The following is a 12,433-nucleotide window of genomic DNA, read 5'->3' on the forward strand; positions in this document are numbered from 1 at the left end:
AAAAAAAGACTAGCACAGCAATACAGGGGAGAGATCTCTGTGAGATGCACTTGCACGCGCGGGTGGGTGCGTGCCATCGTCGTGGTACGTCACGCACGGGAAACCCAATGTAAACCTTGAAAAACGTACGAAGATAGTACAGACGACGATTAAGGGAACAGAGGAGGGTCGTGACGATGGGCGAAGGGTGAGACCTTACTATAAGAAGTGGATTGGAGCGAGTGTGTATGTGTCTGGCAAAGGTCGGCCCGCTACTACTGCCGCGTTTCTACGTCGTGATCGCCGAGCTGTTTGACATCGTCACTCTCAATCGGCATCGAGGCGATGTAAAATCTTTGATAATCACCGCCATGTGACGACGAAATACATCGTAACTTTTTACGATTTTATAAAAGAAACCTATTAGCTGTAACGACAAAACCGAATGCAACAGTTACGTTTTTCAGTTTAATCTCAACAGATAATTGTTGAGATCATTTTTAGAATTTTTTTTTTTTTGGTTTTGCTGTAGCATTTTGTAATTGTGGAAAAAATTTTTTTTTTTTAGTTAACTATTCAGAATAGATCGATCTAATATCGTTGACGATGCCAGACAATCCTCGACGTTTGCCGATACTCGATGAGCAAAAGCGCTCTCCTTTCTTCTTTCGCGTCGAATCGGCATGGATATTTCGGTGAGAGCTAGCTAGCTAGGGTGTGCTCGCGCGAATGCTCGGTAGAAACCAAAGAGGAAAAATACATATTATATAATAAATAGGTATATCTTGCGAAAAAGGCGAAGTGAGAGCGCTAAAATCAAAGACGTATAGCACGTAGCACAGCAAAGTCTTAATGAAAGTTTGCTCGTCTTTCGAACTGGTTAATTGTAAGTGATACTAGCCAATATGTATGTCTAATATATATATAATCTATATGTGTGAACGTGTTTGTATTTGTGTGCTGATGAGTGAATTTTGGACAGTCGATATGCCACATAAAAACATTTCCTCGCGGGAATTTCGCATCGAGTTGTAAGTACCACGAGATTCGCAGGACAAAGGCTTTTCTTCCCTTGTTGTATTTGTATCGAAACGCAGGCACTAGCAGAATATTCGAACGATTCCAAGCAGAAAAGAAGTGTAAAGCTATAGGAAATCAAGTAGAGTGCAAAATCATTTCAGAACAGCGAGAAATCGCGGCGGCGTTTCTTGCGCCTTGGACGTCGCGATTCTCCTTTTCAATGTGCTCCATGAAAAATTTGCAGTAGATACAAGCGAGCTTGATAGATAAAAAAAAAAGAAACAAAGAAGTGACATTCCTGAAGTATCACGTTTTCATATATTCGAATAATAATTTTTAAAAATATAAAATGTTACAAAAATCAGGCATCTGTCCGCAAACACGTGGTTAACGTGATGTTGAAAGAAGAAACTTTTAATTAATATTTAAAATTGGAATGACTTAAAGAATTATTTGAAACATTAAAACGCACGTTTGGAAAAATGTTCGCTACGATATGACGCGATGTAAACTTTTCAATATTAAATTTTATCAAGCCTTATTAATAAAGCATATAAAAATAATATTGAGTTGCTAAATTTATTGTTTTATAAAATAATTAATTAATTACAAAAATGCAGGAATATTGCTACAATTTTCGAGCAATTTTCTTCAAAGCTGCGTATATCTACTGCACATTTTAGATTCTTTTAAAATTAAAGTTACGAAACATGGTTCGCGATTCTTAAACGATTAATACAAACACGATGCCAATCAGTGGGTCGCCTGTACGCTTTTTAATATTTAGAATAAAATGTCTTTAGAAAAAGAAAAGCATCTGTCGCTGTTGACACTTTTCTCCATATAGCACAATGTGATAGAGAACGCGAACGTACAAAAATCGAGAGTCAGAAAGTCAAAGGATTCGTCTCAGAACAAGCATGTATCAAGACTGTGTTTGAGAAGTAGAATGTTAAATGACTGTAGCACGTGTGTGGCGAGGAGAATTAAACTCGCTGGATTAACTCCGAAGAATTCCGCTAAACTGCTAGATAGATACTCAATTTTTATCCCAAGCGAAAAAATTGAAAACTCTGCACACACTTATATACACACACACATACGCAATATAGATTTTATTTATTTAATTACCCGCGTATGAGAACACTTTCAATTTACTTTATCTTTTACATATGCGGGGCAATACTTCATAACGACAATTGTTTTATAAATTTTCCATGTACCTGTGTGTATGTGTGTGCGTGCGTGTGTGTATGTGCGCTGCAAATTATGTGTGAAATCTGCAAATTATTTGACACAAATTAGGGAAATTTTGTACAATGGTCTTGAAATGGTACACGAATCGTAAACTAAGGGACAGTTACGAGACAGAGAAAAGCTTTTAACTTTCGCTTTACATCCCAACAGAATGACAAAATGGATTGCAGGATCTGGCGGAATGCTCCGGAGTGCCGTGAAAAGGATAACAGTTATCGACAGTATGACGATTGTGCTGCAGACATACCGAATAAAAAAGAATATGAATATAAATATATTCCGTGTGTTTGATATATATGTATATGCGTGTATATATAATATATATAAAAACAGTACATAATAATAATTATAATAATCATAACGAATGGCAATAATAATAATAGAATAATAAAACGGTAATCTTTCATAATAGTAATAATAATTATAATAATTTATAAGTATGAATAAGTAAAAATTTACTCGTGACTGGTCTGTATGGCCTCCTTGAAGTTAGTACTCCACTTCCAGCCATACTAAAAAATTAATATTATTTTCACTATCTGTTAGACTGTAACATCTGCTTTCTTATATTTGTCTTTTTCTTTTAATTCTATAAAAAAAATTTTTTTTCTTACTTTTTCTTTTCTAATCCTTCTAGTACACAGAACTTTCGTGTACGAAATATATCTTGCGATAACCCGCGTCGCTCGCAAATTTTTTTTCTTTTTCTTTTCAATTATTAATTTTTTTTTTTTTGTCAAAAAACAAATGCGGAGAGAAAGAGAGAGCTTTGGCAAACCGGGAGCCTCTCTCCCGCTTCGCTTATCATCAGAAACGAGACATCTCGGCTCGTTATCAGCAACGACAATATCGGCGTCGCTGATCGGAACAGCCGTCTTGACGAATCACCCGCAACTTTTGCAGAAGAAAAAAAAAGATATAAAAAAAGAGAGAGGGAAAGAAGACTCGTCGCGACGCAGATTTTCCATCGTTATACCACAACTAACACTCATGAATGATCTGACAAAACATCGTGATCGGCGTCGTCGAAGAAGAGGATCGTAAAAGGTGATATGCGCTCTATACCATCGAGGCGATCTTACGGCTCTTCATCTTGCGCTTTGCGCGTACAGAAGCACTGCAGTTGTTATTTCTCATCATTATTTCCCTTTCGAATATTACTATTTCTACATCGGTGTCGCGTTCGCATCGCGAGGCGAAACGCAAAGCGCAAGACGCGAGGCTGCGAAGTCGCTTCTATGGGATAGTGAGGCAATAATTTCGAAGGTAATTAAAGCAACGCGACGTTTAGGCGAACGTTGCATTGCCAAGCAATCTTCGAATCGCTCTCGAAACGAGTGAATGACGATGAAAAAGAGAGAGAGAAAGAGAGAAAGATTAAGAGAGGTAGAGAGAGAGAGAGAGAGAGAAAAAGAGGCAGAAATAGAGAAAGAAAGGGAGAAAGGAAAAAAGCTCGAGACAGCCGATCCGAGCGATTCGATTCTTCTGATACTCATGAACGATAAGCATCGACGGTTACGAATGTTTTGTCACACCATGCGCTAAATGTATAAAAGATATCTATACTATCGGGACACAGAGCAAACACTGAAAATTGGTTTTGTGGGTAAGGACGGAGAGGTCCATATCACAGAGACAGAGAAAGAGAGATAAATTAAAAATAGAAAGGGAAAGAAAGTATAAAAAAAAAGAAAGAGTGAGCGAGTGAGAGAGACAGACAGAGAAAGAGAGAGAGAGAGAAAGAGAGAGAGAGAGAAGTTGTAGGAGAACTGCACATTTTATTTCCGCTGAATACTTTCGATGCGATGCTGAATTGTTGGCTCGAAAAAAGACGAATCTTCGGAGAAGGGAAATATGTAAAGATATACGCGAAAAAAGATAGAAGTAGAGAAAAAGAGAGAAAAAAATAAAAGAGAAAGAGTTAGATAGATAGAAAGAGAAAGACAGAGAAAAGAGTCATTATCGTATTCGTATATGCGGTTAATTTTTTTTTTGTTCTTTTTTTTTTACTCCGTATAAGACCGTATTTAGTAAAAGTTGAAGACTGACAGTCCGGGCTGATTTTCGCGGTTCGATCGCGACAGAAAAATGCAATTAAAAGTAAATCGACGATTAATTCTAACGTGGGAGAAACAGTGATTTAATTTGATATTGGAAGATAATTGGTATTTCCAGGATGTTAAGTGCCTTATCATCTAAGTCAGAATTTAGTCCCAGGATCAGTCGTTTATATACGACTATAGAGCTGTTCGATAGCTGATTTGGGACGGGTGGTGTTCTTTTAACATTAATATATGTTCGCCGAAACAAATTGTGACGTGCTGGTGTCATTTAAGTTAGTACAATTAGCTTGTTTAATTATTACGACAGCAATTGATGAAATCTTTTTAAATTACTTCGGTGCCGCTCGGTCGTCGGATTGTATTTCTCTCGAATGAACGAGGGAGTTATTTCCTTGTCAATGTTAAAATGTACGTCACGCAAGAGGCAGATTTTTCAAGATACGCATACAAGTAAAAGGTTTACATCAGATTTCGTACTGTCGACGACGTGGAATAAGCGAGCGATAGCCGAGGAAACGAAACTGCGGGGTTTGATTTTGATTGCACGATCGAAGACAGCGGAAGTCTTCGCGATTTGACAATAACTCACTGCAAAAAATTTCCAAATTATTTAAAAAAAAAAAAAAATAATAAAGTCTTGAATCATGCTGCAAAATTATATATCGTTAGGATTATTAAATTTTTTATTGCCGCGTTTATCAATGTTGGGAAGTAATGTCGAAACCTAATATTTTGCAACGCACGAATTCTATTTTACTTGCCATGCTATTTATATAGATAAATCATACAATCCGATTTGCAAGCAGGCAAATTTTTATACTGCACGCACCTTTTCAATGGGATTACTTAAATTCAAAGTTTGAATTTAATTTTAGAATTACGATTCAATGCGGCGCATTGAGAACGTAAATATTGTAAAACTTCGAGACGTGTTAACAATACGGCTATTCACATTGTAAAATAATTAATAAATTTCTCGTTAGTAAATTTTGTGTAGTTCACGTGTGCCAACTTCTCGTTATAAATATATCTCCGCCAATTTGATAGCTCGTCTGTCTGACTATGCCGTCATTGTACCACTTACAATTTTATAACCAGAAATAAAATTAATGCTTTAAATTAATCCTACAGTTTCAATTGTAAATTTAATATAACTATTTTACTAATTAATACTTAGTTTATTTCAAAAAATATATTTTTAATATGTTCCTTTTTTTTTTAATAACGTAATCGATCAACGACCGATGTAACTTCTTAACTTCAATGATGCTGCAAATTAAAAAAAATGTATTTTCCAAATAAAATTAATTTAATGATAAAATCAATTATTTATACTTTATTTGTGATAACAATTTTATTATTGATGTTAACAAAATTTACGGATATTAAGATTTCACGATCGTCTGACATTTTAATGGAATTGCGCTCCGGGCGTTATTCACATAATTTTCGCACGTACAAATAACGTACGTCGAAAATTTAATTAACAATCAGGCACAGTCAGACAGATAGTTATATCGTGTGATGTTCACTTTTTGATGACCCCGCGTATCGCAGCGATTTATGGTAATGTGTCAATGACATTTGATTGGCGCGTCACAAAAGTCGTGCGCGTTTTGTAACAATTATTATTTGTACGTATATACAAAATATGACGTATAACGCATATGACGTATACGACGTATGTATACGTAAGAAGAGAGGCGAGTATTTTACGTGATAATTATAAACATATTTATATATTATGTACCAGAACAAAACTCTATATCACTCGTTGCATGCGCTTGTTAGCATAATGAGGAATACGGGGTAAGCAGTGGTCGGATAGTAATACACGTCTCTTTGCAAAATACCATACCGGCTTACTTATGTGGGACAAGAAAGATCTACGAAGCGTGGAGAGTGGTCTCATCGACGCTCTACTTTGTTAACAGGTAGCAGATTGTAATATTGCCGCCGTGTAAGACAGTGTTCGGTGAACGAGTTCGCAGAGGTGAAAAAGCTGCGATGGGCACGATGTTGTATTTTATTTTTGTTTTAATAATTATATATTAAATAATCTTTACTTCATACTTTAATGGAATTTTAATAATTGCAGCAATATATTTTTATAAAAATGTGCGTTCCAGAAAAAATGTTTTATTTAATTTATTATTAAATATAAAACGTGATACGATAAAGTAACAGAATCAAAACTTATTAAAAATAAAAATTTTATTTTATATCATACACAAACGATAGTTAAATAATTATTTTCTACGTTTAATAATTTAAAGACTATTAAAAATTCTATTTTTCCGAAATAAAAGTAGAAAATAATATAAAATAAAAATTATTTAACTCGTCTTTAAAACTTAGTAATATTAAGTATTAATTGTACTCGTTTGCTAATATGGAATATATTATTAAAAAATATAATACATTCCTTCTGAAACACGTCAAGCTCATAATTAAAACATTATGCTCGGTGTGCCCATCTCCTAACGAAAGCCAATATTAATTTCGATCATCACACGTATCTGAGTGTGCGTGTGCCGTGCCACTCGCGACAAAGTGTGCCACACGACAAATTGTGCACGTAACGAGAAGGAAGGATTGTATGCACGTAGGAAACTCATAGGACATTTCGCTTTTCACATTTGATCGAGTCGGAAGACGGCGACTCTTTCGAACATTTCTCGTCGCAGGACCAGTTTCTAAAAAGTCTGCGTCATTAACGACCAGTTGTATCTCGATTACGCGCACTCTCTATGAAAAGGTACCCTTGGCAATCAGAACGACTACTCGAGAATGTGTTCTCGTACGAGACTACCCAGAGGCTCTAATCGAGAATTAGCGATCTCGCGGATTCCCGCGACGAACCCCCATCTTCTCGCGATGTCTTCCCGATTCTTCTTTTTCTTCTTCCTCGAGGGAGAGGAAGGCCGGGAGAAAAAAACGTGGATACGGATGTTTAAGCGTGACACGAGGATTGATCGAGGAGAACTCGAGAAGATATCTCATGCATTGGGGGAGGGCGCGGTACTTTTCGATATTAGAAAGAGGTGCGTTTTATGGGAATCGCGACGGTGAAGAAAAAATTGGAGCAGGAAACTGGTGAGAGGATTGGGTCTCGACAGAAGGTAGAGATAGACAGAAAGATAGAGAAAGAAAGAAAGAGATAGAAGAGAGCGAGCGAGCGAGCGAGCGAGCGGGATCAATGGAGCGGTTACCTTGGAATGTTGTGCCGTCGTCGGTGTTATAGGCGGCGTGTCCTCGGTGTCTACGCTCGCTGCGTTTGGTAATCGCTGCTCTTGCACCGACGCCAAGCTAAGTAGAAGAACCGAGTTTCATCAGTAGAAAAAAAAAATCTGGATAAATTTTTTTTTTCTTTTTTTTTTAAGAATTTGTTAGGACAAATCGATTGCCAGTAGCAAGAAGAATGCACGTTTAAAACTTGGCGACTGACTAAAGAACTATCGCTAAGAGATTTAATTGAGAATTTAATACAAGTAATATTTCATATTTTATTAATTAATTGAAGAAATTTGGAGCTACCGTTTGATAAGTTATATCACTTCGTTTCTTTATTTAATAAGTTTTTAGTACTGTAAGCGAAACGTAAGAATTTTCGATCGCAAGCGTTCGGAAAAGGTAGTCCTGTCGAGCTAGAACTGGCGCGCTTGTATTACTCTAATAAAATAAAGAGCCGTACCGTTTGAGCGTCACGAGGGTGCCGGTGAGTTTTTTGCAACGTCTCAACGCGGATTCTAGTCGTTCGGGTTCTTCCTTCAGGAACTTCTCCTCGCGCACCACTTTTTCCATTTCAGAGCTCAGCAATCCCTTCATACCCTCTTGTAAACTCGGAAAACGTACCTTCAGATCGGCCACAGTTTTGCTAGAAGACAAAATTGTTAGTAAAAAATTATTTCACGTCTTATTTAGGTCTGAATGTTCCCTGATTTATTTGAAATGTTCCGTCGGCGATAAATATTGAACGTCCATGGATCGTTTTCAAAATTCTACTAGTCCGTTTGGTGTAATCGCGACACGCCGACCATGACGCTCCGTTCACGTGGAATCGAATGCGCGCGTGGCTTACCTGGATTTACTCAATATCAGAGCCATGTTTTCCACATCCGACATATTGACACGCGTCTTTCTATTGATCACGTTGCCGCGAAGCTCCTCCACGGTGCTCTCGAGCTCGCTGAAATTCGCAAATGTTTCGTTGAAGTTTCTTTTTCCGCGGGGTGTCTTTTAGCATCGTTTCTAAAGAAGCGGATAGTACTCACGTGAGATCTTTTTCCAGCCTTATCATTTCTTGCTTGTAGAGATCTTCTTCGCGGCTCAGTCGAATCTTCTCCGTGTCTCCGGCCGTCCAAGCTGCGTCTCCTCCCGATAGTAGCATAGCCCTGAAATAATAATCTTAGTCAGTAAGAAGCGTATACGTTGTATTAAAATATTATAAAAAATATATTTTAATCTCATTACTATTTTATATGTTATATAAAAACACACCCACGCACGCACCCAAATTAAACTAACATTCACTGTCGCGGCAGAAAGTGAGCCAATATTAAATCTTTGCATTTTATTTTTAAATAAATATATATAATTTTTTGTTTCTTAACTTTCCTACGTATGTTTCTCAGATTTGTAATAGTATTTGCAGTGTTTTATTAGCTTATTCGGTCAGTCGACTGCAATGCGCGCTTATACCTAATCGTGATGAACGTGTCCTTGATGGTTTCGCGCACCATGTGAGCCTGGGTCTGCGACATGCGCCGCAGATTTCTCACTTCTTGCCTGAGGTCCTTCGCCTTCTTCTGCAAACCTCGCAGTTGGTTGTACATCTCCGGCGTGAGCGCCAGGTCCCTGTATACGTACTGACCGGCTACTAGTGCGGCCGGTTTCGGCGGTGGTGTCGGCTTGTGTCTGTCTCTCTCTGAAATCGTTCGTTGGATACGTGAGAGAGCGTATTTCCCAGGTAAATACCCGCGTATTGCACGAACACTTAAGGAATTAAGCTCGAATGCCACCTGTCTCTTTCTCTCGTGCGAAGAGCATCTTTGAATTTGAAACAAACCAGCAAAACCGGACTGAACGATACAACCGAAAGCGATTAAGAAAATTTTAATTAAATAAAAAAATAAATTATACACAGCGTTTTATTTAATTATCACTAAATTCGACTAATTTCCTAGATGTAGTCAATTGCAAAAATACTAATAGGATGCAATTGAATTTGTCCTTCCTCGATTTCTTTTGATCGGATGTCCTGGAGCGTCCCGTGCAAAGTTTGCGAACGGCGGAGCATGCGGGTGGTGATTGCCGTCGTGGCAGATAAACGATTTGTCGGCGGCATTTCGAGTACGCGGCCGGTTCCTCAATCAGCTGATTAAATTTGACGTTCGCCACTCGTCGCGTCGGTTGATCGACGCCTCGTCATAACGATAACGCTTCGCACGATAGAAGAGCGGGACTCGGATGTAATGGAAGGACAGGAACGGGTTAAACGGGCCGGCGACACAACACAATTTTACTGTCACTTTTATTGCCGCGGTTTTATTGGACGGATAACGCAAGGCACGACAGCGGAAGAAGGAGACAACGGATGACCTAACTGGCGGATCGAAAGTGCCGCTGGTATTCCAAGCGGAAGGGTCGTGTGTGCGTATTGTATTTGCGTGTGACATACACCCTACGTGACGTATCTCGCTGTGTGCTGCGCTATTCTACAATAACATAATCATCTTTACGGATGCAGACGTCGGCCGCTTGACCGCGGCGATACTTCCATCGGCGAATCAAATCGAAACGCGCGATCAAAGGTCTATTTCCGTTTCTGAACGTTTTAATCGCATTTTCCTAACAAATCCACGGCGCACAAACGCATGCAGAAATATTCAATTTACGAGTTCGATAAACTCGTAAAGCAGGCGCACACCGGTTTCCGCAAAAGATGACGCAGCCACGGTACAAATGTAAATTTTTATGATTTACCGTACAATAACTGGCGATAAATTTTCTTGTACAAAAAAAAAAAAAAAAAAAACGCGTTACAGCGATACGCTATTAATTTTTAAGTATTTATTAAATAAAGCAAAGGCAGCGAGGTATCTATTATTCATGTTCTGCGTTCACCAGTTGCACCTGCCCTTCGCGTGGTCGAGAAAAAGAAACTCACGTCGCGATTTTACATCCGACACGATCCGTGAGACAATCCCAAATGAAGCGATCCCATGATAAGCGCGGCCCGGCGGGCAAATAAAAGTACGCTCCGGCAAAATGAATAAAGGATGAATTTACGAGCGGGACCAGCAGGACGGAAAGGCATGGACGGATAAGACGGATGTATTGTGACGCTTCCGAGTGATCGGTAGCGACAGATACGCTACCGTGACATATATCGTTCGGGCTGGAGAACAGGTACGTGGAGCAAGACTGTGAGAGACAGAGAGAGAAACGAGACACGCGAGCGTCGCGAAGAAATGCATTTGTCGCAAGTGTCCAGCAAAATAATACAAACGTATGACATTGCCTCCTGTTCGGCGCGCGAATGCGCGGCCGCGACCGGTCAACGCGATGATATATGAAGGGCACATGGAAAAAGGGCGTAGTCACTTTTCCCCGAAGACAATAGTGAACGACACGCGGCTGCATGGAATAGCGCTTTGAAATAAGTGGAACGTGCGATTTTCTGAGCCTGAGATCGCGCAATGTCGTCCTCCAAAGATAATCTCAAAAAAAGATAACTCTAGAGAGGTTTCTTGATCGGAGAAAGAAAGAAAAAAAGAAAGAGAGAGAGAAAAAAAAAAAGAACGTTTGCTGGTTACTGAATATGATTGATATGAAATGCGAGATGCTTTTTAAAATAATTTTTGCGAGCTTCACGGATGAGTTTTACATGAAAACATACGAACGATGTTTGTACGTACGTGGCTCGATTTACTTTAGTTATTTTTTCACCTGGACTGGACCAGCAGTAGTTTGCCTTTCCTCGCATATGGCACACTTTGAAAATCGATTTACATGGAAATGAACATGTTAATTCATTAAAAAATCCCAGCAACGTCGGCTACGTGCAGCGCTCGTCTCAGCTTTTTTTTTTTTTTTTTTTAATCGAGAAATGGACTTACAATTTTCCGGTGCCCTCCATACAGCGTAGTCCCAGAAGGCGAAGAACGAAATAAAAATAAAAAGGAAGAAAAAGAATTCGAAAACGACGGAACGGTGGAAGAAGATTGCACCAAAGATTTGGAACGACGCTCACTGTGTGAGCAACATATAAATATGACAGACACAGCGTGACACATAGGGAAGAAGCACAGACACTAAGACTGGAACTATTCGGATAATGCAATTAATCTGATTGTTCTTTGAGATCATCACAATTATTGAATAAATCACAAATAATTTGAAACATTTAAATATCTATGAAAGTATTAAATAATCGAATAATCTCAACGTAAAACTCGAAAATTATAATTAACTAATAATTTTTTAAATATAAAATCATTATTAAATATTAAAATATCAAAAAGGTATTAGCAATTGAATAAAAAGAAGTTTAATAATAAAAAGTAAAATTATATTAACAGAAATGTATCGATAATTTGAATAAAATTTAATAAGATATTTATTACCGAGAATAAAAATTATTAAAATAACATTTTAAATAATTTAGTTTCGTCAGCATTAATAAAGATATTGAATATCGTTTGATTGTGCAAGATAGGGCCGAATAGTTCCATCCCTGATAGAAAGACGAGGAAGTTTTACCTTGCGACGACATCCTCGGCAACGTGGAGGATTTGATTGCCGGTTTCGTAGGTTTTGTGTCCGCTAGTCGTGGTAGGCATTGCAGAATCGAATACGAGAAGGCGTTAGAGATTATTGCGTTAGTACCCGCGTCGAAATCGCTCCCTTTTTTTTTTCTTTTTTTTTTCTTTACAAATATAGTTGTAATATATTCTCTTACGATTAAATAATTCTTAACGCTAGCATCGCGCTCACTGAATACGATATTCATTACTGAACAATTTCGCAGGAAGTGGTAAAAACGAACTATCGTATGTAAATGCAAGACGCTTACTTCTAACGATTTTCAATCACAATTAATAATTGACGTG

General features: G+C 38.1%; 1 protein-coding gene across 15 annotated transcripts in view; it reads right to left on the reverse strand.

Moving 5' to 3' along the window:
• Positions 1 to 12,433, reverse strand: part of LOC139109532 (uncharacterized) — a 174,378-nt gene that overhangs the window by 10,818 nt on the left and 151,127 nt on the right. For 11 of the 15 annotated variants that reach the window (XM_070668643.1, XM_070668642.1, XM_070668645.1 and 8 more), the window contains 6 exons: positions 12,084 to 12,146; positions 9,021 to 9,246; positions 8,594 to 8,713; positions 8,401 to 8,508; positions 8,014 to 8,196; positions 7,532 to 7,628 (listed from right to left, as the gene is read on the reverse strand). In XM_070668643.1, coding sequence (XP_070524744.1) covers positions 7,532 to 7,628; positions 8,014 to 8,196; positions 8,401 to 8,508; positions 8,594 to 8,713; positions 9,021 to 9,246; positions 12,084 to 12,146 — 797 coding nt within the window. Of the gene's footprint in view, positions 1 to 2,715; positions 2,769 to 7,531; positions 7,629 to 8,013; positions 8,197 to 8,400; positions 8,509 to 8,593; positions 8,714 to 9,020; positions 9,247 to 12,083; positions 12,147 to 12,433 lie in introns of all 15 variants that reach the window. The other 4 variants (XM_070668655.1, XM_070668657.1, XM_070668654.1 and 1 more) reach the window with 2 other exon arrangements.

Source organism: Cardiocondyla obscurior, linkage group LG18 (assembly GCF_019399895.1).
Source record: "Cardiocondyla obscurior isolate alpha-2009 linkage group LG18, Cobs3.1, whole genome shotgun sequence".
NCBI lineage: Eukaryota > Metazoa > Arthropoda > Insecta > Hymenoptera > Formicidae > Cardiocondyla > Cardiocondyla obscurior.